Source organism: Rhinatrema bivittatum, chromosome 2 (genome assembly GCF_901001135.1).
Source record: "Rhinatrema bivittatum chromosome 2, aRhiBiv1.1, whole genome shotgun sequence".
NCBI lineage: Eukaryota > Metazoa > Chordata > Amphibia > Gymnophiona > Rhinatrematidae > Rhinatrema > Rhinatrema bivittatum.
Genome location: NC_042616.1, coordinates 316,180,640 through 316,207,919, shown reverse-complemented (window position 1 = coordinate 316,207,919; position 27,280 = coordinate 316,180,640). Strand labels below are relative to the sequence as shown.

Sequence of the window (27,280 nt, the reverse complement as noted above, 5' to 3'; positions counted from 1 at the left end):
GATAACGTTGGATTGATTATTTCATATGACCCACTGGGATCAAAAAAGCAAGCTACATGGGTGTTATGCACATCCACTTAATCGCATGAGTTACACTTATGTAAGCGGTGGAAATATTATTAAGGTCTTTGAATGCTTCCTTGGTTGCCTGTAATCATTCTGTATGCCAGGTGCTATAAATGCAATCTTTTTAGGCTTTCCAACATATGGAATTTTGGAAAAAATTATGTAAAATGGGTTTGATGTCCATCTCTCTGTCCATCTATGTACAAAAATAATTCTCCAAAATAGGGATGCAAATTCACCAATTTTGGATTGCAGGAAGAAAATATGATTGTCTTGGACACGTTTGGAAACCAGCAAAATCAAATCAATATTTTCGAGAATCGAGCTGCCAAAAATAAATCTCGATTATTTTCTGTGGGAAAATACTAGAAGCTGTAAGAGAGTGAGACTACAGAATATTGATCAGCTCTCTATTCCAAATACCCTCCCTCATCCTTCTGCAGACTGGCACAGAACAACACAAGCAGATAGAGACAGGGAAAATAATTGAAGCAGCTGGTGAATGATGGCAGCAAAAGCCAGTTTCAAAGCCATTTCCCTACACTTCTAGAATCATACACACAAATTCCCAAACATATTCCAACTCCCACACACCTTTCCCCTCACAAAACCACAACTTAAATATGCCTTAAAACCCAGCGCCTGTGGAAGGGTGCCCAGCCACCTTAGGTGGTGATGTCATTACTTGATCATTCTCCCTCTCATCACAAACAACCCCGCTCCTCAAAGAAATATAAACCTCAAAAACAGAATATGCCCTCCAGCTCTTTGCCTTACCTGCGCCACTTCTCATCTCGTCCGTCCTTTCAAAACTGCCGCCCTTACCAGCTACTCTGCCACCATGGCCACCACCTGCCCTGCCTACACCTACCCCTTTCCACAGAGCCACAAATCCCTAAACATAATGAAACCACACCCCATGTACCCCCTCTCACCTGCCACTCACACACACATACTTCATAGTGATAGCTTTTGGAAGGAACTATATAAAGAACAGGGACTCTTTGATACTCTGTACCTTCCTTTTTTTCTCATATTCTCTTGCTGGCCTCGGCCAATTAAGGAAGCTTTTCAATGAGATTGAACCCCATAGTGCCTTATATATTTCTGGTCGATCAAGCAACGTCCGTACATTCATTGTGTATCATGTCATTGTGATGGGCGACTAGGGCGAGCTTGGGTTGGTCATTGTTGCCCCCCCCCCCCCCCCCCCCCCCCCCCCCCGGTTATTGCTGGAGCTATAATTACTTTTCTCTCATTATTCTGTTTTGAAAAGTAGCACCCAGATGCTGATGATTTTAAAAAAAGAAAAAGAAAAAAAGTGCTGTAGTCAGATGAATGTGCCATTAAAGTTACATTGATAAAGTACATGAAGTGTTTTCATCTGTTACTCTTTTTGCATACAGGTCTGAAATGGATATCATCTCTGCCAGCACTCATGGTACACTGATTGGTTACTGCCCTCAGCAGGATGCCTTAGATGAACTTTTGACTGGCTGGGAGCACCTTTACTATTACTGCAGGCTGCATGGAATTCCAAAGCAATATATCCACAAGGTATACACCAGTTTCAGAGTTGGTAGTTACATTACCTTTGGGACTATTTTGAATACGTAGCTAAAACAAATAGAGCTTGACTAAAAGTGATATTTCCCTGTGGAGTGCAAGAAGCACTTTCTTTTCCCTGAACTGGGGAACAGACATACATCTGCTGTGGCTTTGGCACCTGAAGGCTTTCATACCACAGAAGTCTTTAAAAATATAGATTTTTTTGCTTCAAGAAAAAGTCCCATTAAACATACTGTATCTTATTAAGTCTATCCACTGACATGTTAACAAGATAAAGGCATTTTGTAGCCCCATGTGTGCAATAATGACATCAAGTAATTGCTTATTTGTCACAGAATTGCATGCTGGCATTGTCACAATACAGAACAAGTTTGCACAACCAGATGAAATTGTTTCATGGCTTTCAACATACCACTCAGTTTAATGTAATAATATATGTCACAGAACACTATAACTAGGGACTTTCATTTTTAGTTTTTATTTTATTTCCCCTGGGAACTTTAGTGTTAAAAGAAAATCAGTGGAAAAAAATGACTTTGTTATAACACACAGGAGAAAAATCAGTGGAAAACTAATTTTCTACTTGCTTTTTTTTTGTTATAACATTGAAAGTCCCATGAAAAATAAAATAAATATTGAAAACAAAGGTCCCTAACTATAACACAAGGGTTCGCAAATTATTGATAGTGGACTCTGTAGGGCTATGGTCCAAGTCTTTGGGTTCCCCCTGTCCCTTGAGTTTATTCTTCATCTCTTAAGATTTTCCTCTGGGGCAAACAGGTTGCCTCTCCTACTCTCTTTAGAACCTGCCACTCCATCTCACTGCCTCTGAATCTTCCAACTCTCCTCTTCTATCTCTCAAACCTCTATCCCTCTTCTCTGCTTCCCATGCCATCCTTCCTCACCTCATCTGCATTTATGCATCTCTTTCTCTTTATTCTTTCTCCCCTTCATCTCCTACTTTTCTCCTCCTCTCACTTTTTTCCCATCTCCATAAGTTTCAGCATCATACACACTCCTAGTTTGCATTATTGACTACAGGACTACTGGGAGACTAGTAGCAATAGGTGCTCACTTGCCCTCCTGGAACAATGTGTGTGTCTCTCTTATAGATATAGATAATACATACATGGGGCAAATGCAGAAGATCTATGATGGAGAGGAAAGGACTAAAAAGCTGAGTAGGAGATGTGGCTAGACAGACTGGATGGGTCCTATGGTCTTTATTTGCCATCTCGTTCTATGTTACCAATATAGATAGATGTATAGATATAGAGAGAATATTATGTAGATGCATATGTAATCCCCACTTCCTGTTACAACTTTAAATGGGGGCACACTCGATACAAGAGCTTACTCCTGACTCAGTCCCATCCCCCCAATGGAGGATGGATTACCTTCAGGGTCCAAGGCATTTTATTGGTACACATAGTGTCAAGAAGACATTGCAATCAAGGTTGGGTGTTCCAATATAAAATGTCTCTATTAAAACTGTTCAAATTATAAAATGACAGTTGGTACAGTCTTTCAGTATTGAAAATCCAAAAGCAGGTACTGAGATTTAACAAGGGAACTGCTAATCCTTGCTAATGCACCCTCCTGGGATCACCTCACTACTTTTCCTGAGGTTTAATGTTTCCTTGAACAGATACTGAGCTCTCTGGCATCCAAGGACTCTCTGTGGTCCTTGAATATCCAGTGCTTCAGTCTTTCTACTGCACGTCTCTCTCCTCTCTCCTGGATCAAAGCTCCAGATGGACAGCTCTCTCCTTTTCTTTTTTTTTCTTCTTTTCACATTGCTGGTACCTGTGGACAAGCCCTTGACTCTTCCTTCTTGCTCCTTTTGATAAGATCTTTGTTCAAAAACAGAACTCAGATCAGGATCTTCGTTCCCCATAGAAAGGCAAACCCAGTGAGAGAGATTTACTTCCTCAGAATGAGGATATTCTCCCCCCTACTGCTTGGTCTGTCAGGAACAGGTACTTATAGTGCGGTATCAGCACAGCAGCACAATTACAAGGACTTCCCTCTGTGACCCTCCTTGCTCACCAAAGGACTCTGAAGATACTGGAGACAGAAGGCAGACTTTCCCCTTTCCCAAAATCCTACTGAGAGTTGAGAAACTGAACTTTTCTCTCAGCATTAAACTAATCCAGCCTGAATATTCTCGGGCTTTTCTAACTAATACTCTGAACTGCACCACTGTGGCCAATCCTAGAGGCATGTACCATAGCAAAAATGATTCAGTCCTGCATCTTTGCTAGGGCAAAATGCAAAACAAAGGAATTTATGTATTTCACCACTGTTTCTTGTTCTCTCTCTACGTTTCTTCTTGTGCGAGTGGCTAGTACCATAGCATGGTAATTGCCAGGTTCTTGTGGCCTGGTTTTGGCCTCTGTTGGAAACAGGATGCTGGGCTTGATGGACCCTTGGTCTGACCCAGCATGGCAATTTCTTATGGTTCCTAAGTGCTAGCCTTCAAAAACTGAACAGTGGAAGCCTAAAAGCTTGGGGCCTCCAAAGCAGAAGAGACAAGCCATAGCTCCACATAGGAGTTCAAGGCGCAGAGCCCCCTCCATTCCATTTTAGCAGTCACTGAATGACCTGCTGATAGAAACACTCCAGCAAGTACAGGCATATGTTAAGGACTGGGTATGTCAATGCATGTCTGCTCCCATCCATCAAGCTCTGGCTAAACGTGTGGGCAGCAAGCAGCCACACCTGCCAGGGATAAACCATGATCAAGTGGTCAGTCAACCACCACTTGCCACTCTGGAACAGCCACATGGGGGAGAAGCCCTGAGTAAGTCCCCAGCTTCCATCGCTAAACAGCCAATTATTTCATCTGATTCTGATTTGCTATTGGACAGCAGTGACAAGGAGCTGGCATTAGCCAGTATAAGGCAAAGTACTTTGTAGGCCTTCAAAAAAAGGAGGAGGATTTTCCAGGCAAGGCCTGGGATATTATCAGCTATAGCAACCCCCCCGCCCCCCTCCCCGGTAGCCTAACAGTGGTTAAAGGGGCTGGCTTACCTTAAAACTTTAAAGGGAAGGTGGACAGGATAAAAGAGGATATCCTGTGTGTTGTCAGCACCCTAGCCAGAGGAGCGCCTAGAAAATTAAAAAAGAGCATTTGGAAACAATTTTATTGACATTTGCTCCCTCCTTATCAGGGAACAGGAGAGAGAAAATAAGGAGTCGAAAGAAAAAGATGCAGACAACGTTAGGGACAGAAAACCAACGGTATTAAAAATATACATAACTGGATCTCCGCATTTCATATATTAATGAGTGTGGTGTTAGAACATGAGCCAGAGTAAACCCCATACTAAGTGAGGTATCTAGATACCATCATGCAGGCACATAAGCAATTCAGTGGATGGGCCTGGCTCAGCTACAACATTACGTTTCATAAAAGCATGGCAGATAACAAATCCGTTTCTTGGAAGAACCATGTAATGGACCTATAGCTGGATGAGATGACTCTCCAAAGGTCTTTTAACATGGAAAGGGCACAGAATTCGATAGTCACCATTAGGAATAGGGGTCAATTCCTGCAGGCGGGGATTTGATTCATTTGAAGGCTGCTTAATTCTGGTCACTGCATCTATAGCTCATGTAAGTTTTGGCACGCCTGCTCCAACTGCGGGGTACCCCACCCAACCTCGCAATGCAAGTCCCACAGAGATCGCCGCTCACAGGACCAGCAGCAGCCCAGAAGCAGTGACAGCCTTAGCCCCATTACTAGGGATGTGCAGAGGGACGCCATATGTTGCATTCGTGATTCGGATTCGTCGGGCAGCAGATATGTTGCATTCGGCCGTATGGTGCCCCGATGCGTTAATACGGCGATTTCTATTTGTGTCCCAGCTAAAATTAAAATTAACTACAACCCCCCTCACCCTCATGACCCCCCCAAGACTTACCAAAACTCCCTGGTGGTCCAGCGGGGAGTCCGGGAACCATCCCCTGCACTCACACCCTCGGTGCCGGTTTCATCATGGCGCCAATAGCCTTTGTCACAGGGGCTACTGGTGCCATTGGTCAGCCCCTGTCACATGGCCATTGGCGCCATCTTGTGCTCCTACCATGTGACAGGGGCTGACCAATGGCATCGGTAGCCCCTGTGACATAGTATAGGCAAAGGCTATCGGCGCCATTTTGGGAACTGGAATCAGACGGCCGGAGTGCAGGAGGTCACTCCGGGACCCCCAGGGACTTTTGGCCAGCTTGGGGGGGCCTTCTGACCCCCACAAGACTTGTCAAAATCCAGCGGGGGTCCGGGAGCGACCTCCTGCACGCCGGCAGTCCGATGCCATTATTCAAAATGGCGCCGATCGCCTTTGCCCTCACAATGTCACAGGGACCGTCGGTACCTGTGACATAGTGAGGGCAAAGGTGATCGGTGCCAATTTGAGTACTGGCATCGGATGTCGGCGTGCAGGAGGTCGCTCCCGGACCCCCGCTGGACTTTTGGCAAGTCTTGTGGGGGTCAGGAGGCCCCCCCAAGCTGGCCAAAAGTCCCTGAGGGTCCAACGGGGGTCCCGGAGCGACCTCCTGCACTCCGGCCGTCCAATGCCAGTACTCAAAATGGCGCCGATAGCCTTTGCCCATACTATGTCACAGGGGTTACCGGTGCCATTGGTCAGCCCCTGTCACATGGTAGGAGCACAAGATGGCGCCGATGGCCATGTGACAGGGGCTGACCAATGGCACCGGTAGCCCCTGTGACAAAGGCTATCAGCGCCATGATGAAACCGGCACCGATGGTGTGAGTGCAGGGGATGGCTCCTGGCCAACCCCGCTAGACCACCAGGGAGTTTTGGTAAGTCTTGGGGGGGTTCAGGAGGGTGGGGGGTTTGTTTAAATTTTTATTTAGGTGGCCGTATAATTCGGCGAAGATTCGTGTATTCGTGGGGAATCGCGATACGTTTCGCTTCCCCACGAATACTACGAATAGTGCAATATACGTTGCGGATCGCCAATACGGCGAAAACGAATGCACACCCCTACCCATTACCAGTCAACATTAACATAATGATCCCATGGCATAACCACTACCCACTCATCCCTCAAGCCAGTGGCGTGTGTTCAGGGCCTTCAAGGAAATCAGTGAATCCCCGTCCCTAACCAATTTTCTTTATGTATTTGGGTTTTGAGGAGGGTTTGGAGTGTTTTTGTTTTTATGTTTATTTTTTTCAAGTCTGGCAGGGATAAACCAAGCCCATGCTACCCTCAACCACACAATCCACATCATTGACCCACAGCTGGCCTGGCAGCAGGAGTCACATTTAAGTGAATGTCATCTCCTGCTGCCGAAAGACCAATCTCGCAGCTCTTATTGTGAGATTGGCCCTGCGGTAGCAGATGGCATTGCATCAATGTGACTCCTGCTACAATCCATGCCCATCCTGTTGGTGGCTGAAGATGAGTCCTGGGAGGCCAGTGTGGAGCCCATACTGCAGTGGCCAAAGGAAGGACCTGCAACCTTGCAGCATGATAAAGAGGCAGAGAAGAAACCGGGAGGCCCTGAGTCTATGAGTGAGAAATAGTGTGTGTGCATAAAGGTGAGCAAGTCACTGAACATGAGAGAGTATTTGTGTGTATATGTGTGTGTGTATGTGTGTGAGGGACAAAGAGCCACTTAGTGTGAGAAAGAACCTGTGTGTATGTGTGTGTGAGAGCCACTGAGTGTGAGAGAATGCTTGTGTGTGAGGGAGAGAGAGACAGAGAGTGTAAGTATGAATGAGGGAGAGAGCGAGAGCCTCTGAGTATGACTGTGCCTATTTGAGCCAGTAGGGGGGAGGGGCCACTGAGTGTGAGTGTGTGTGAATGTGTATGAGGGAGAAAGTGCCTTTTTTGTTTGAGAGTGCCTGTGTGTTTTTATAGTCACTGAGTGTGAGAGTGGTTATGAATGTGTGTGAGGGAGAGGGAGCCATTGCATGTGAGAGGGTGTCTGTGTGTGTGAGTGAGAGCATGCTACCGAATGTGATAGAGTGTGTGTGGGTGTGTTTGTGAGTGAGCGGGAAAGAGAGAGCCACTACATATGAGAGTGCTTCTGTGTGTGTGTGAAGGAGAGCCACTGAGTATAAGAGTGCATGTGTGTGTGTGTGTGTGTGTGTGTGTGTGTGTGTGTGTGTGTGTGTGAAAGAAAATGAACACGTGTTCCAACTGTCTTTTGTATGTTGGGGAGAGGGGACAGAGGAAGTGAGTCTGCTGAAAACTTGGGGATGGGACGTGTAGGAGGGGAGTGAGACTGTTGGTGACTCGGGAGGGGGGGGGAGGGGGTGGAGATGGAAGTGGAGAGGGGGCTGAGGGAACGAGACTGAATCCGTTATTATATATGTCACGGCACACCACTACCTCAAGCAAAGTTGATTGCAGCTGGTTTCAGGCAGGGATGCCATATATCTTGCGAACAATCCCCCAAAATCCTAGGCATCCCTCACAATTCAATGTCCCTCAGAGTGCACAAGGCAGCAGCAACAAAAAAGACTGAGCAAGAGGTATCCTTGGGATGGATGGCCAGCCATTTTACCAATCCACCATTCCCTAGCATTTTTTTCACCCCTGGGGGTGTTCCCAAAAAAAGCCAGGCAAGTTTCAATTAATTCACAACCTGTCCTTCCTAAAAGACCAGTCAGTCAGCAATAGCATTGATCCGATACTGTGTGCAGTTCAGTACGCCTCCCTGAGTCAGACAATTGACCTCATCTGCAGTTTGGCTGCAAAGCCTAGCTCACAAAGCTCGACATTGAGTCAGCCTTTCGTTTGTTGCCAGTGTACAGAGAATCATTTCATTTGCTAGACTTTGTTTTCAAAAACTTTGTATTCTGGTAAGTTTATGCTAATGGGCTGTTCGATAGCCTGCTCCTATTTTGAGACTTTTAGTTCATTTTCGCATTGGGGGTGGAGCAGCCCGCAGGCTGCAAAAATGTTGTTCAGTATCTCATAAGAACATAAGAACATGCCATACTGGGTCAGACCAAGGGTCCATCAAGCCCAGCATCCTGTTTCCAACAGTGGCTAATCCAGGCCATAAGAACCTGGCAAGTACCCAAAAACTAAGTCTATTTCATGTTACCATTGCTAGTAGTACCGGTGGTTATTATCTAAGTCAACTTAATTAATAGCAGATAATGGATTTCTCCTCCAAGAACTTATCCAATCCTTTTTTAAACACAGCTATACTAACTGCACTAACCACATCTTCTGGCAACAAATTCCAGAGTTTAATTGTGCGTTGAGTGAAAAAGAACTTTCTTCGATTAGTTTTAAATGTGCCACATGCTAACTTCATGGAGTGCCCCCTAGTCTTTCTATTATCCGAAACAGTCAAAAACCGATTCACATCTACCCGTTCTATACCTCTCATGATTTTAAACACCTGTATCATATCCCCCCTCAGCCATCTCTTCTCCAAGCTGAAAAGTCCTAACCTCTTTAGTCTTTCCTCAAAGGGGAGCTGTTCCATTCCCTTTATCATTTTGCTCGACCTTCTCTGTACCTTCTCCATCGCAATTATATCTTTTTTGAGATGCGGCGACCAGAATTGTACACAGTATTCAAGGTGCGGTCTCACCATGGAGCGATACAGAGGCATTATGAGATTTTCCGTTTTATTCACCATTCCCTTTCTAATAATTCCCAACATTCTGTTTGCTTTTTTGACTGCCGCAACACACTGAACCGATGATTTCAATGTGTTATCCACTATGACGCCTAGATCTCTTTCTTGGGTGGTAGCTCCTAATATGGACCCTAACATTGTGTAACTATAGCATGGATTATTTTTCTCTATATGCATCACCTTGCACTTATCCACATTAAATTTCATCTGCCATTTGGATGCCAGCCTCAGAAGGTCTTCCTGCAATTTTTCACAATCTGCTTGTGATTTAACTACTCTGAACAATTTTGTATCATCTGCAAATTTGGTTACCTCACTCGTCATATTTCTTTCCAGATCATTAATAAGTATATTGAAAAGTAAGGGTCCCAATACAGATCCCTGAGGCACTCCACGCCCTCTCCCTTCCTTTGAGAAAATTGTCCATTTAATCCTACTCTCTGTTTCCTGTCTTTTAGCTAGTTTGTAATCTATGAAAGGACATCGCCATCTATCCCATGACTTTTTATTTTTCCTTGAAGCCTTTCATGAGGAACTTTGTCAAACGCCTTCTGAAAATCCAAAACACTACATCTACTGTTCACCTTTATCTACATGTTTATTAACTCCTTCAAAAAAGTGAAGCAGATTTGTGAGGCAAGACTTGCCTTAGGAAAAGCCATGCTGACTTTGTTCCATTAAACCATGACTTTCTATATGTTCTGTGATTTTGATATTTAGAACACTTTCCACTATTTTTCCTGGCACTGAAGTCAGGCTAACTGTCTGTAGTTTCCTGGATCGCCCCTGGAGCCCTTTTTAAATATTGGGGTTACATTAGCATCCCTCCAGTCTTCAGGTACAATGGATGATTTTAATGATAGGGAACAAATTTTTACTTCATAAGGAAGTTGTTCCATCCTTTTTAGCATTTTATTGTCCTTCTCTGTACCTTTTCCAGTACTGCTATATCATCTTTGAGATGGGACATCCAGAACTGCACACAGCAAACGAAGGACTTGATTTACTAACTAAGCCTTTTTCCCATAGGCAAAGAATGGGGAAGAAAAGGCCTTTGTAAATTAGGTCCTTAATTATGAGACCCTGTTGGATAATTGTAGACATCTGATAATATTTATAGGAGATTTCCATCATTCTCTTTTGACAACTTAACTGTAGGCTGTCTGCTCCTGAACAGTAGAATAAAAACTGATGGCAGAGTTTACAGGTCTGATATGGAAGCCTCTGAACCCTGGGGTAGAATCATTTATAGTACAGTATGTCTCCACTACTTGCAGCATTCTCCTGCAGCTCCAACAGATCTTGGGAGCAGAATGAAACTGGCAGCATTGTTAGCACAATTCCTGTGTTTTTTTAATTAAATAATAATAAAGTAAACATTACTATAAGCATGAGCCAATGAATATCTCAGAAAACAACCAATGTAGGATGTATTGAGACAACTCAATATTAACAAGCCAGCAAATTCAGGTCAACAGATAAGATATTTTGCTATTTGATAAACTCACTAAAACAGAGGAGTTGATTAATATTGCTATCCCATTAAGCAGCAATATACAAAGAATGTATGCTGAAATGATAAACAAATAAGTGGAACTATCAGAAGCAAGTGTGAAGTCTACCAAAGTCACATCAATCATCATTTCAGTGACTTGAGTAGTCCCTCACACACTAGTCTTGAGGAGCTGGACATTCATCACATACTAGCATTAATATATTAAACAGTATTTCTGGATAGCTATTATATAACTAGATCTGAATCCCAGAAGAAAATTGTAATATAGTTGGCTTATGACTTTATGTTTAAAGTCTGTTCAATCCAGAACTGATCTGAGAATTAGATTTATAAATAATAATAATTTATATTCCTCCTTTTCTACCAGAAATCAACTCAAAGCAGATTACAAAAAACATAAAAGTAACCTACAATAATTAAACATGACATAATAAAATAACAATTACAATTTGTCCTCAGCACGATGAATTAGCTACCATCCCCAGCCAACAACACTCCATCCCATCAATCCCAATTTATTACTCTGAAACATATCATAATGATACAAACAACAATTACAATTTGTACTAATATAAATTCCCCCTTCTGCAAAGCTATAGGTTGAAGAATCTTATCCCTAGCTCTCTTCACTCTGCTTCCCTGCCTGGACCTCCCTCTGATCTCCTGATCCCCTTCCCAACTTCAGTTTCTTCTTCCCTAATCATGCGCTCCTTTATCACAGTCCTCCTAATCTCTGCCTAACTTCCTGATCCTGTTCTTAACTTTACTTTCTTTTTCTTCTCATTTTTGTCTTTATTGTTTTCTTGGCCCATCCTGGGCCCCTAATCATTCCCAAGACCCCCTGTCTCCCTATGAGAATTGTAGTAGTAGCAATGAGATTTGCTCTGCTTTGACAGCGACACTGTTGTTTACCATTTCCCACTCCCTCACATCTATCTCCCATGGCCAATTTTATTTACTGGTATGGTGATTGAAGCCTTGGTAGTTGCTGAAGCAGAACTGCTTAACTTGACATACATGAGCATCAGCCAGATCATGCAGGTGCCCCCTATCGTTGCAATATGGGCAATATCCATAGGCAGCAAAGTGCTTAAGAATTTTCTCTCACTAATGAATCTATATAGAAATTAAGACATTATATTCAAATTACTCTGGTAATATGAAGGTCCATATTTAGAGCGGCAAGCAAATGTGTTATCACAGACTTTAGAGACCTGTTCATAAGAAGTTCAAAGTAAAAGACAATTATGCATTTGGAAGATTTTAATTGAAGAAATCCAAGAAGTAATATGAAGCTTGTGCACTTGAATGTATTGTAAAAAGGGACCTTTGTTGGTCATATTGTCTCTCCTGATTGTGCCACATGCAATTCATGGGACATGCTGGGGATCTACTATTAATGATATTTGTGACTTCTTGGATTTCTTCATTAAATGTCTTCCAAATGCATAATCGTATTGGACTTTGCACAACTTATGAATAGATCTCTCAGCTCTGTGATAACATTCTTTGTTGCCATACTGATAACCTGTGTATATTATTGTATCTCTCTACCTTGCGTTTGGTTCATATTCAGATATTTTTAGCTGGCTAACTCACAAGTTATTTGACTAAATAGTGACCTTTGAACATAGTAAGGGCAAAGGCTATCGGCATCATTTTGAATACTGGCAGCAGACGGCCTGAGTGCAGGATATGGCTCCAGGACCCCCGCTGGACCACCAGGGACTTTTGGCAAGTCTTGGGGGGGTCAGGAGTCCACAAGATGGCGCCAGCCGTCCATTGCACCTACCATGTGACAGGGGCCAACTAATGGCATCGGTAGCCCCTGTGACATAGTGAGGGCAAAGGCTATTGGCGCCATTTTGAATACCGGCAGCCAACAGCCCGCGTGCAGGAGATCATGCCAGGACCCCTGCTGGACCAGTAGGGACTTTTGGTAAGTCTTGGGGGGGTCAGGAGGGTAGGGGATTGTAGTTAATTAAATTTAAAGGGTTGGGATGGGGTTTTTTTTGGGAAACAAATACATATGTAATTAATGAACGGATGGGGGTCCCCCAAGAAAGGATGCAATGGATTTGGCTCCCCACGAATACGAATACCGAATGGGACGAATCCGTCCCTGCTGCACATCCCTACGAGTTACAGTAGTCGGTATGGGTGAAGATTAAGGATTGTAGAATGGTTCTGAAGTCGTTATGACTTAATAGTGGTTTAAGGCATTTTAGTATCATTAGTTTCCCGTAGCCTTCCCTTACTTTATGTGTTATATGTTGTTTTAAACTAAGCTCAGTATCGATAATTACTCCAAGATCACGTACCTTATCGGATAATTTATACTGTTAGGTTGTCGTTAATCACTATCGGTGTTTGAATAATCTGAGAAAACTTTCTTTCTAAGTGAATAAATTCTGTTTTATCAATGTTAATTACTAGTTCCATTTGTGTTAAAAGCTGTTTAATTATGTTTAAGTACAATAAATATAAATAGTGTATAATCCCTAATCCTGCTAAAAGATGACATAGCAGCATCATGTATATATTGAAAACTATAGCTGAAAGGGCTGATTCCTGAGGGACTCCTGTCTTTAACACAATTTTTTTCTGAAAGAGTGTTATTTATTTGTTCTTGGAAAAATCAGTTCTTTAGATATGATGTAAACCATTGTATGGTGATGTCGCTAAGTCCTATTTCTTCAAGTCTTTGTATTAATATTTCATGGTTCACCATATCAAATGCAGCTGCAAGGTCTCATAAAGTATATTATATATAAGTTAGCCAGATAAGACTTATCTAGCTAACTTACAAGGGATATTCAGCAGCATAACTAATGAGCAAGTGTAACTTCTCTGGTTAATTTAACTGGAGAAATTTAAATACTGCTTCTTATCCAGCCAGGATAAGTAGCTTCTCTCTGAAGCACCCATCTCCCACCTGCTACTTTAATAAGTACTTATCAGAATAAGTGGTGGCTGCTAAATGCAGCCAGATATTCAACTGCTGCTACTTAGCCAGATAATTCCTTACTTATCTGGCTAAGTGGCGCTGAATATCGACCTTTCCGTCTGTCTTTTTATTTGTCTCTGCTAATAGGTAGTACAATGGCTGTTTAAAAATAGGCAAAGGGACAGAACATTGTAATTAATGATGCATCAGCCTGACAACTCTAGCAAGAAAAAATCCTTTAATCAATAATGAAGGAAGTGTCTGAACAATATCTTACTAAAGGAAGAACACTAGCAGGAACTCAGCTGGATTCAGGGCAATGCACTCTGCCAAACTAACCTGATGAAATGTTTTGAGAGTTACAGAGGAGTTAGAGAGTAGAAACATGGCTCATATTCTACACAGAGGATAATTTTCAAAGGGACGTCTGTGGGGGATGTAGTGCTTTACCTACAGAGAAGGAACCGGCCCACTCCTGAGATAAGGGGGTGGCCACAACCATGGAGGTGCAATACCTCTGAAGTAGGGGGAGGGGCAGAGGCTGGGGGGTTCTGGCCACTGAGCACAATTTAAGGACTGGCCGGCCCACCCACCAGCCTCTTCTTTCAGTGGTTTTTAGCAGTAAGGTTCTGCTTCCTCCGCACATCCCTTCTTCTATATGTGGCCTACCTGGGCTGGCAACTTCAAACACTCCCTCCTCGGTGACAATCGTTGTTTTTCCAGGAAGGTGACTGCATTAAAAATAAATAAATAAAAACCGGGGGGAGACACACAGCTGGGTCAAGCCACTGAGTGAGCATATTGGTTGGAGGGGTGCAGCATAAGGCTGCGGGAGAGCAGTGTGGCTGCTGTATTTGCACTGCACCAGTTCCAGAGGCCAGTGGCCTCCTTGTGATCTCGGCAGCCCTTGAGGCCTAGCAGGACTTGAGGCAGTTCGGTTTCAGGCCTGGACTGAGATCATAACCACCGTTTGCAAGGTCCCCTTTCTTCCGAGCGCTGAATGCACAGCTGTCATCTCCTCCTTGAGGGGTTTCATGGTGAGCTGCTCCCCTTCTCTCCCCCTCCCCCACCCCACCTTGTGCTCGGTATTTTGTTCCACCCCAGCTGCTCCACCCAGCGGTCCCTTCAAGGCATGCATTTGTATGATACCCAGGGCTGAGAGGGACAAGGACAATGTGCAGAAAGCCCAAGATGTGACTTATACTGAGTTTTGAAGCTATGGCAGCCATATGCAGCAGCCAAGATAACCAAAGGAACCAGCTGCCTGCACCACTAGAGCACCTCACCTTCTCTTGCATTCATAGGTATCATTTCATATATGGTCTTATTTGCATACTTCTAGCATTGCCATGCAGACATATATAATACATTATTATCAGTATTTCTAATATATGCATCCTTTCCCTGATTATTATCTGAATGCACAGGTAGTTTTGAATCATCCTAACTTCATAGCTGATACTTAGGCTACTGCGGTCAATCTAACTGGCAGGCTCTTGTTGAATACATCTCTTCCAGCCACATAAAGACTGCTTAAGCAAGCCAAAATGGGCATGTACCAGGGCAGCAGATGATAGCAAACCCAATTTTCTTACTCTCATGTGGCAGACAACAGTGATAAGACCTGTTGAAACATTTACTGTGCCACTCAGCTTCAGTAACGTGGGCCCAGAGCATTCTTGGCTCAGCAGATAGTGCGTCAGTCTCATAATCTGAAGCTCCTGAGTCAGTCCCCAGAATACAACAGTCAGCTTTTTAACCCCCAGCAATTGCAGGTCAGCATTTCCTGAGTGTCAACCTTTTGACCAGTCGTGGTCAGTCTTCTGGATTGGGCAGTACCAGAGGCTCCTCCAGTTCTTGCATGTCACCATTCTGTGTGACATTTTCTTCTTCTTTAGCAGGTCAACTAAGTCACCTATGTACCTGTCACTTGCTGTGATTCCCACCTGACAGTAGTGCGGGTGTCACTTGGCCCTTTAGACAGTACACACACGTCAGGTCCCTGTGCATTGGCAGTTTGTATAAATTTGCTGTTTGTAAGTTATTTACTGTAGCTGGGACTTTTAGTCTTCAGGCGCCGTACTATTCCTGTCAGCAGTTCCGGAGTGAGTTGACCGTCCTGACTTTGAAGAAGATTGCATCACACTTGTGTGCCTCCAGGTTGTACAGGTATTCTTACAGTTGAGAACACTGAAATGCTAGTTTGCCAGGAGTGTTTCTGCTGATAATGTGCTACTCATTCAAGACTAGTGCATATAACATATTATTATTGGTATTATGTGATGGTCTTCAGTAGTAGCAGCAAATTGGGTTCAGAACTTATGGGCAATGGATTGTCCGCAGGATGGGATGATGCCTCTACGAGTGCTCTACTTTCTCAGCTGTGATATCATACTCGTTCTGCATCTGAGATGACCCAGGCTCTTGTGTTTTCTTTTAACTCTTCATTTTCTAAACAATTAATTCATAGCCCAAAGTCAGCATATGACTTGCTAGTGCACATATCATAGGCATCGCTGGATCCAAAGGGCCTTACAGTGATGTTGCAGAGACATAGCCATCTCTCACGTCTGAGCATCTTGCACTCACAATCTCCATGTGTGCTAACGCTGTAGGGTTAGGTGTCTGCATTGGCCCTATATGGCATTATACTTATAGATGGTTTTTTTTGCTATGGGTTTCCTCTGGCTTCTCACCAATGTTTACAGCTACTTGAGTGGCATGTAGACTGTACCTCTGGTTTCTCCATAAATCTTTAATAGTCAATATGGTACATTCTCTCCCAGAAGCAGTGCAAAACCCTAGTTTGAGCTGAGGCCAAACAGCTGGTGGCATGAGACAGGTCCTAGATTTTTCACATGGCAATTGGCAATCGCAATAAACTCTATTGCATACTCTATAGCACTCCATTCTACTAATCTGCACATCCCCAGGTGGATGAACATCCTTGCATGTAGACTACATATTGTTAAACTACAGTCAAAAGCATGGCGCTGGTCTCTTCTCATTCCTATGGGAATTCCATGATAGTGAATATGCAATATGGGTCCAATATCAGGAGATGATTAGCATTCTTTTAAAAAAAAAAATGCTATGCAGAACCAGGATAGACATGTCATCGCATCTCAGGCATTCCAATCATGTAGTTCATTTTCTCAGTTGAGAGAGCAGTTTCCAGAGGCTCTTGCAACCTCTCACTTAAGGGTTTTTCTACACCACGAAGTCTGAAGACTGTTCTAAGCGTGTATCCATGCATGCATGCTCAGCGCTATTCTTCTATACTCAAGGAATGTGTTTTGTGAAAGTATTTTAGGGATACCATATTCCCCTTGCAGTTTTAAAGCATACAACACAACCATGGCTTCCCATTTATGCATTTTATTCTCTTGGCCATGAGAGCAGTTTCCTACGGTTTGTACAACCCTGCATTGAAGGGGTTTATGGCTAAAATATCACTGAGTCTCTGGCCCCATCATTTTCATTTATTGGGAGTATTATGCGCTAGGGGTGTGCAGGGAAATAAGTTTCATTTTTGGTGTTTTTGTTCATTTTTGGGAGGTTTTTTCCCCAAACATTTCAGTTCATGGAATGTTAGATTTGTTTCATTAATGGGAAAAAAATGAATCAAAAGTATTTTTTAAAAAACAATCCAAACACGGCAAACCCCCCCCCCCCCCCACAAAACGGGGTTTCCCACCCACCTAGAAAAATGCCAGGGTGAGGATTTCCTGCAGTTCCCACTTACATGGACTGGTGGGGATCCACCAGCAAGGCTTAGGCCTAGGCTAAAGCCTCAGCCTTATGTACGCTGGGTCCCAATTCCAGGGCATTGATCTGGAACAAGGCCCAATTTGGGGGCCTAACCTGGAGACTAATCCTAGGCCTAAGCCCAGGCCAAAGCCTCAACCTTGCATAGGCTGAGGCCACAGTAGGTCTCTGTGTCCTCTGCCTCATCCTATTCAAGGCTGACGATTTGGCTTCATCTGGAGCCTGAGCCCAGGCCCAGGCCCAACACTGCAGCCTGGCCCAGAGGCCAGTTCCTGAGGCCAGGGTCTCAACCTAGACCCAGGCCTGCTGCAATGGCCCAGCCTGGTGACTGGATCACGATGTTTGTACCTCAGCCTAGGCCAGAGCCAAGGCCCAGACATAGAGGCCAGGTCCTGATGCTAGGGCCTCGGCCTGCACCCAGACCCAATACTGGGGCCTGGCCTGAAGGCTAGGTTCCAATGCCTGGGTCTTGGCCTAGGGTCAGGCTCTGGTCTGATGCCTAGGCTTCAAAGGAGGTCAGACGTCATTTTCTTTTTTTCTTGAACTGATGAATTTGTTTTATCAAAATGCTGCCATCCAGTGGGGTAAATATACTGGAGATAATTAACTCAGATGCAACCCCAGTGGGAGGTGTCAGTTGAAGATGAGAAGAAGAGAATTCAGACTTGCTCCAAGGCTGGGCTCTGGGCCTGGACCTGGCCCTAGGCTGAGGCTCAGGTAGTGGGACCCAGTCTCTGGGCCAGGCTGCGGCTTTGGGCCTGGTTCCAAGCTGAGGCCTCAATGTCAGGACCCAGCCTCTGGGCCAGGCCCAGTGTTGGGCCTGGGTCCAGGTTAAGACCCCGGTATCAAGGTCCCATCCTCAGGATTGGGCCACAGTGTCGAGCCTGGATCCAGATTCTGGCCTAGGCCGAGGCCCAGGAATCAAGATCCTGCCTGTCCTCTTCTGTGGATACTCGAAGAATCAGGTAAGTTTGTTTGGGTGGGGCTTGGCTAAGGCCCTGACGTCGGCTCTTGCTTTGGGCCTCAGCCTATGCCCTTGACGAGAAACCTGGCCTAGACCCGATGCATTCATTTAAAATGATTGGAATGAATAAAGTTTGTTTCATATGGGTTGGCCCTCTGAATGAAATGAATTGACCTTATTTGTCGCATTTTTCGCATTCGTTTATAAACAAATGCACATCCTTACTATACTCACTTCAGTACAGACACATCTAGTATGGACCTGCGAAGGCCTTGTGAGGCTAGCAGTGGCTAGACATGGTCACAAGCTAGTGGATATTAATTGAGGGCATCCTTATGGTAATACAAGTTTATTTGGGGCACCCAGCATGAGGGCATCATACACCTTGGTGGTACTGTTACAGATTGTGGTCAAGCAGTATGTGGGTGCCGTGTGGCATGCTGCTAAGCTAGCGACAGATGGGGGCTTGGGTTATCACCACAGAAATTTGCAATATTTGACAATAATATTATGGCTCGACCAACCTTTCTTATAAGCATCATTGGTTCTTCTGAGATATGTCCATAGTTGGGATGGTGGGGAGCCCATGACAAACGAGGTGTTGCTACCGTGCGGCTTGTGGTGGGAAGTTTGATCACATTCTGAGATGCGTTGCAGTGTTCAAATCTGTCTGGGCAGAGAATACAAGTACTGCTATATTCTTGTTTTTACTTTGCATTGGTGGTTGAAAAGAATGTAGATAAAGGTAAAATAAAATAAAATAAAATAAATAAATATTTGCCAGGTTGTTGGTGGGCTTGAAAAAGACCAGCAAGTGGTGGCCCATTGTCTGCTGAGGCCTGGCAGGCCTGCAGGAAGTGCCTCAATTTTTTTAAAGTTTATATGGGCCCCAGGAGGAGAGGCAATCTTATGCTGCTGGTGGCACCTGGCTGCATGTGAAAATGAAAGCAGGGGGGTGAGCCACAATGAGGAGAGGGAAACCCAGGGACCCCACCCCTGACATGGCAGAGAGCTGCGATTAAAGATAGTGGTGGTCAGCCGCGGGTGAGTGGAAGCTGGAGCTGCAGGAGCCTGGGGAGCTCCTGGTGGTCTGAAAGCAGGCAGTGCTGGGGCCATGGGAGCCTGGGAAGTTCCCAGTGGCCTGAAGAGGCCCAGTAGTGCCTTGCCAATCATTTTTTTAATAAATCTGTGCTGCTCAGTGCAGCTGTAGCCAGAAGGCTCCTGAAGCCTGGGCAGCTCCCGGCGGCCACAATGAAGACCCAAGTAATAAGGCAAAAGTTTTTTGAAAAAATAACCCCACGACAGTGCAGCTGGTGCCAGAGACAACAGTAGTGCTGGGGATGCTGCTGCTGTAGAAATTGAAGGGCAAGACATTCCTTCACAAACATCACGTCTTCATTGCTCAAATCAGAAGCCATGGTTTGTGATCCATGCATCCTATGCTAGAATGCAAATATGTATCTACAGTACATGAAGCTCCCGTCCTGCCAGCTGACAGAGCCCAGCGACTCCATGAGAAGAGCTGGGGCCTCATTTTGACCTATGCCCTGGGTTAAATTTCTGAGAGAGGGGGGAAGTTAAAGTCTTTCAAAGCCCTTATATTTGCTGTAGAGGTTTTTCTGCTTTTTATGGCACAAGAAACACACTGCATATGTCTGCTTTGTTCAAAAGTACATCCTTATAGTGACTGAAACTGAAAAAGTCACAAAGGATGCACTTACAATAGCTATTTCAATATAGAAATAAAGCACTGGAAGAAAATCACAGATTCAGTCACTGATAAATCTGCACTTCCTGGCGCTATGGTACCAGCAAACCAGATGCAAACTCCTTTCCAATAGGAAGATGCTGAAGAATTCTCTGTTAGACAAATGAGGGGTATGGGATTAACTCCCCCCCTTCTTTGAGACCTATTCTCTGATTCCTTAGAATATCTCAGAAGTCGTTCTTGGAATTTAAGACAAATCTCCCTGATCCAAGTTACCTGGGAAATCCCCCCTTGGGTCCAACAGCCACCCTTTTTAGGACAGGAGAGAAGGAATGAAGTCTGGCATGGAAAGAGAGAATTGGATTCCTATATTTTGTTAAAACACTCACAGTAGAAAGACACCTCCCATTGGGGAGTGTCAGACACACCATTACACTTCTTCTTCCTATGACCTCAGCTACCAGTGTCTGTAGAGATACTGAAGTCTATAGTAAGGGAACACTTTAATGACCCCCTTACATATACAAAATGTATGAAGGCGCGGGCAGTCCCCCTACCTTTTCTCTAGCCAGCTCGCTGCCGGCACACCCCGCTGTTGTCCTCGGCCTAGCGCCACTGCCCGGACTGCTGGTCCTGCCTCCGCAGCTGTCTACTGACGACACCGTATCCGTGCGGCCTAGAGGCCGCGGCTGCCGTCTGCCCATTGCAGCTGGAGTCATCACCTGGGGTCCATCAAGCGGCAGGGAAGCCATCTCAGCCGCTGCCCGTCCATCTGCTTCTCGGTAGGAAGCCGCCTTCCGTCGGGCCTTCCATGCGGCCTAGACGACACTGTCCTCGGTGTTGCTTCCTGCTTCTCCTTAGGCGCGGGAGAGCGCCTCATCTTCACTTTTAAAGGGCCAGCGGCGGGAAAAGCCCCGCGACCCTCTGTGATGATGTTATCCATCCTCATCTGCTTCAGCCCTATAAAAGGGCCTTGCTGCCATTCCTCAGTGCCTTCGGATCGGGTTTGCACAGCGTCTGTGTTCTTCCTTCTGATCCAGGTCTTATGTGGTCTCATGTGCCTTGATAGATCTTCGTTCCATGTTCTTCGTGTTCCTGAACCTCGTCTCCTTGATGTCCCTGGTCTCATCCCTCGTCGGAGCTCCCTCGTCGCCTGTCTTCTGTTCCTGATGTTCCGTGTCCACATGTCCTGTTGTCCTGTGTCCTGAGGTGCCATGTTCCTTGTTCCTGATGTCCGATGTTCCTGTCTTGACTCCGTCCGTCTCTTCTTCAGCTCTTCGTCCAGTTCCCAGGTCCCTCATATGTCCACCTCTCTTGGCATGCCATCTTGATGTCCATGACCATCCCGTGGGATGGCTGTGTGGGGCGCCTCATGGTACAAGGCATTCTTCTTGTCTGCAGCGCAAGCCTCTGGGAGACTTCTGTTTTTAAAGCCTTGTTCTGAGTATCTTGTTCCTGGTCTATGGAGTTCCCTTGTGCCTGCATCCGTCCTTGCCTAAGACTCTGCCAGAAACTGCTCCGCTCCAGCGTGGTCCGCGACCAGCCACAGGCGGCTGTGTAGGGCGTGCCCTGGTGCAGGCCTCTACTGAATCTTCATCATGTTCCAGTCTCAAGTTCCACAAGCTCGTCTGGAGTCTGCTTCGCGTTCAGCATGGTCCACGACCAGCCATGGGCGGCTTTGAAGGGCACGCTGTGATGCAGTTCTCACCCAATACTTTCATCTGACTCTTGAATCCTTGCCTGAAACTTCCGAGCAACCTGAATTCTTGTCCGAGTCTTCTGAATATCTTGAAACCTTACCGAGTCTTCTGAGTTTCCTGAACCCTTGTCTGAGTCTTCCGAGTCTTCTAAGTATCCTGAGTCCTTGTTTGAGTATCCAAGTCTTCGTCTGAGTCTCCTGAGTATCCAAGTCTTCATCTAAGTATCTAAGTCTATGTCTGAATCCTCAGAGTATCCTGAGTCTTCGTTTGAGTCTTCATGTTCCTGCCCTTAGCCCTCGTCTGGCCTCACGCACTTGTTATTCTCTATCAATTGGTCCGGAAGGGCTATCGAGAGGCCAGAGGGCTACTCTCGAGATCAGCATTGCGTTGCTGGGTCTCAATGGTGCGTGTAGGTCCAGTAGAGGTCTGAGCCTGCCTAATTCCTCTTCTGGATAATCCTTGCCTTGTCTTCGCTCCAGCCTTGCTCCTGCTCCACCCGTGCTCGTACCAGCTTACCTCCCATGGTATGTCTTGGGGCTCCTCCCTGAGCCGGACCGCGGCCCAAGGGCTCACTTCCTACTTTAGATGGGACTGCCTCTCCGAGCTCCTAACAGGGCCTGAGGGCGCACTCCCGCAACAGGATCCAAAAGCCATGAACTCGGTGAGCTGTGCCTGTGATGGGCTCAAGTTTTTGGACATTTTGTTTGGCCTTGATTTTTGCCTGGAAAATTTTACCTCAGTTCCCGGACATTTTTTCAACCTTCTTCCCTGCACAGAGAATTTTTTGCCTTAGTTTCTGGACTCTCTGATAACTTGATTTTGCCCAGAATTTCGCTCCCAGTTTCCTGCTTAGACAAAAGCTGTTTGGACACACACCGCATCTTTTGTCTAAGCAGTCACACTGAAATTGTTCATACCCTGGAGGTAGAAACAAGAAATTGTGATCGTAACATTCCAAACTGGATACTGTATTAACACAATCCGGACCACAAAGGCAGCTGCAATATTGAGTTGGAACAAACTGAGCATTAATGTTATAATCACACAGCTCAACGGACAGAACGGGATATTTCTTCGTACTATCCATCCTGCAGACATGCATAGCCCCTGAGGCAGCTCTTGAAAAAGAGTGAAACTCGGTCAAATAATAAAGGTCTCTTCTTTATACACCGATCTCCACTTTGGGGCAGATTTTCAAAGGGGTACGTGTGTAAGAAACGTGTGTACCCCCCCCACCCCGAAAACCTGCCCCAAGCTCCCCCTGCGCACGCCGAGCCTATGTTGCATAGGCTGCTGGCGTGCGCAAAGCCCCGGGACGCGCGTAAGTCCCAGGGCTTTCCTGGGGGTCATGTCGGGGTGTGTCGCGGTTGCCGTGTCATTGGGGGCGTTCCGGGGCGGGACCGTGGGCGTGGTTCTGGCCCGGGGGTGTGGCCGCGGCCTCCGGACCAGCCCCCGGACCAGAACATGGTGCACCAGTGCCGGCCCGGCACGCGCAAGTTACGCCTGCCTCGGGCAGGCGTAACTTTTGGAATAAAGGTAGGGGAGGGATTAGTTAGGGCCGGGGGTGGGTTAGGTAGGGGAAGGGAGGGGAGGGGAAGGTGGGGGGAGGCGGAAGGAAAGTTCCCTCCGAGGCCGCTCCGACCATGAATGTCCGATGTTCTTCCTCCTCTGGAAGCCAAAATAATTATTGTATATCAAGTCTTCAGTGGTTGTGAATGAAGTACTTACAGTATTTGAACATAAATAGCAATTGGAGTGTCAAAGAGGTCAATTTTGGAATCACTACAGTTTTAGGAGTATATTTACTTAGCCACAATAAGCAATTACCACGCGAAAAACAGCTATTATTGCACTAAAATGCTGTTTATCACACAGTCAGATATTGCAACAGTATCACTCAGTATTTGTAATAACACAGAATATTTGGCATAAAAAACCATCCATATTTAGATGAGCTGCTTTGCATGCATTTGCGCACATACAATTTTCAAATGCATGCAAAGCAGCTCTTCCATAAGGAATCCTGTGCAAATAAAATAACATGACTTGCTAAAGCTGAGTTATTGCCCGAAATGTTAGCTATAACTTATGATGCTGACATGCATCCTGCTGCCTCCGGCACATGACCCAGGATCCCCCCCCCCCCCCCCCCAATGTGCAAAATTCCCCTGCTGCCCTGCAATTTTTTTCCACTCCCACAAAAAAATATCAAGGGATAGTAAATGGCCATCTTAATTTGTTTTTTCATTTTTGTATCAGAATGTGATTATTCCAGAATCTTGTACAAATATGCAAACTGCTGCCATGGCAGATAATCCCTCTTAATGATTAAATGAAATAATTAGCTTTCCAGCCCCAACTATGCTGTTCTGTGTACACAGAGCTGGCAACAAAAATATTAGATGCCATATGCAAACCTTCTGCCATTTGCCTCACCCCTGCCTCAGGTCCCCAGCATCCTCCTCTCTCTCTTTCTCTCTTTCCACCACCGGATTCCAGTTTAAAACATACATGAAAAGAGCTCTATAAAATGAAAAGCTTCTATAGAGGTAGATACTGAGCCGCTATAATCTTATCTGGCTAACATAGCCCATATCCTCAGTGGTATGACAACAATGCTGCTGAATATATCCAGCTATCTTAAAGTTAGCCGGATAAGTTTATCTGGCTTAACTATAGGTCAGCTCTTCAGGCCAACCAGACTTAACTGGATAAATTATCCAGCTAACTCTGAATATCCGAGTAAGACAAGGTGGCTGCTCCCTGGAATGACCTTACCTGCCCACCACTTAGCTGGCTAACTTGTAAACCAGCTAAATGGCAGCCATTCAACATGGCTAGATATTTAGTCACTGCTACTTAACCAGATAAGTCCTAATTTAACTCACTAAGGGGAGGATTTTAAAAGGGTTACGCGCCATCTTCTGCTCCTACCATGTGACAGGGGCCGACCAATGGCACCGGTAGCCCCTGTGACATAGTAAGGGGAAAGGCTATCGGCGCCATTTTGAATACTGGCAGCCGACGGCTCCAGGACCCCCGCTCGACCACCAGGGACTTTTGGCAAGTCTTGGGGAGGTCAGGACGGTGGGGGTTTATTTGTTAATGATACGTTGTATTCGTGGGGGTTCGCCATATGTTTCATGACCCCCATGAATACAACGAATATGGCATATACATTGCGGATTGCCAATATGTTGCAAACAAATGCACACCCCTACAAATTACTGTTCTGTTGAACTACCAAGTTGAAAGATTATGCTTTTGTTACAGTTAGGACTGCTGTGCAGTGAAAAACAGGCCTACAATGTATATCTTTTCTTTAACCTTGTGGTTAATTCATATATTCACAACAGTGGGCTTTGCACAGTTCTACGTGGGGGTTGCTCATGTAAGGTTAACATATACATAAATAAGGAGCATATATGTGCATACGTGCTATTTTATAACCCTCGACAGTATGCGCATACTTGCAGTGTCATGCGTAAAGGTGAACTGGAGGGGGAAAATGGATATTTAGGGGTATTTCAGAGCAGAGTTTGGAAGTAGACATGCATTTTGCTATTTTGCAAGCGGTATGCACGTTTACATTACCAAACTAGTCCATATACCTTCGCACCAACTGAATGACTTGCACAACTGAAATTGCACTTGTCTTTTGACTGTGGTTTCTGGGCCAGAGGCCTGGGTGAACTCGTGGGGGATCAGGCGTTAAGTACTGGAAGGTCTGGGTGAACTGATGAAGATCTGGGTAGAGGCAGCGACAAACTGGTGATTCCAAGTACTCAAGCAAGTAAATGTACTGTGAAGCAATTTATAAAATAATAATGTAAATCTCTGCCTGCCTCCTTACACACACAAATGGTTTACCATGGAGAGTTTTGAAAGCTGAGCTTTGTGGGACTGGTGCACCTATTTTTTAATCTATTAAAGGTGTTCACCTATCCCATATATGTGCAAAAAAAACTTCAGTTAATAGGTCTAATTATATCTTTTTCATGATGATTTGTCCAGCAAACTTGCTTCTGCATGCATTATAATACAGAAGCTAACCTGGAAAATTAGTAACTAATATTATTGACTAACCAATCAGAAACCAATCTGATTTACATTAAAAGTGAAGGTACTCAGGCTTTGCCTACAAATCAATTGTTTGCTTCAGCATGTTCCCATAGTCTTTTTTTGTTACTCAGAAATGCTGCTTCATTGGTTCTAGTAAATAGTCATTAAGGCCTTAAAAAGCACTTCACGTGACAGAAAGGGAGTGTGAGGAATACAGAACTTTTTTGGGGGGGTCTTCTCCTGAATAAATTCCAATAGCATTGAACGCATGGTAAAAGACATTGTTCCAAATGATGACACTGAATCTTGATTGCAGGTGTCCAGTGATCTAGTTAGACGATTGCATCTTGATGCCCATGTGGACAAACTGGTGAAGACATATAGCGGTGGGACAAAGAGGAAGCTTTCAGCTGCCCTGGCTCTGATTGGAAAACCACAAATACTATTGCTGGTGAGAAGCAGTACTGTAGAATTGACTCAGGATTTCCTTTTGACAATGCTCAGACCCTTTTTAAGTTGAATTCTCTGGTCAACCTTTTGTTGCTGTAGAAAATGAAATCTCCAGTTGCTGCTTATGCTTTTCCAGAATAGGGGCCATATGGCCATAAAGCTTTTTTTTCCAGACCACTGAGTTCATAATTAAAAACACTGTAGTCAAATATTTTAATTAACTTTTGTTTTCTGAAAATTAACAATTTGGAAACAGTCAAAATACCTTCAGAGCCCAATTCCACATCTGTTTAGATAAATTTTATTTTGCACATCTGTTTGAAGAAAAAAGAAAACAGATGTACTTACCTGAAGTGCTGCCTCTATTTTGTTCATCAATAGTCCATAATTATCCTGTGTAACACCTATAACTGCAAGACTACTTATGGCCTGATTCACTAAGGTTTTGTTCCCATTCTGGGGATAATTTTCAAAGCCATTCTGCACACATAAAATGTGATTTTATTCATATGAATGGCTGTTCTAAAATTGACTTGGTCTCAATGCACATAAAAGTGGGTGCATAACATAGTTTGATTTGTAGTTTTACACACACTGAGAAGAGGCATTCTGGGGGAGAGGGCAAAGTTGGGGTAGAGTTGGCATTTACACTCATACTTTTTGTTTTTGAAAAGTATACATATAAGGTATACCCTCCAAAGAGGAATTGTGACTTTACTTGAGTGAATGCATGTGCATACTTAGCCAATTCCCCAAGTATTTTCATAGTGAACTAGACTCCAGCTCTGGGGAAAGGTCATTTTGTAAGTCCTGATCAACCAACTCCAAATTCCCACAGTCCAGATGATTTCCCCACTGGTGATCTCCTTTGTCTAAGGAGTTCTGCTTCCCGGCCAGGTC

General features: G+C 44.8%; 1 protein-coding gene across 1 annotated transcript in view; it reads left to right on the top strand.

Annotated features, from left to right (window-relative positions):
• Window positions 1-27,280, top strand: part of ABCA13 (ATP binding cassette subfamily A member 13) — a 929,477-nt gene that overhangs the window by 817,222 nt on the left and 84,975 nt on the right. The window contains exons 50-51 of the mRNA XM_029587089.1: window positions 1,473-1,623; window positions 26,247-26,381. Coding sequence (XP_029442949.1) covers window positions 1,473-1,623; window positions 26,247-26,381 — 286 coding nt within the window. The remainder of the gene's footprint in view (window positions 1-1,472; window positions 1,624-26,246; window positions 26,382-27,280) is intronic.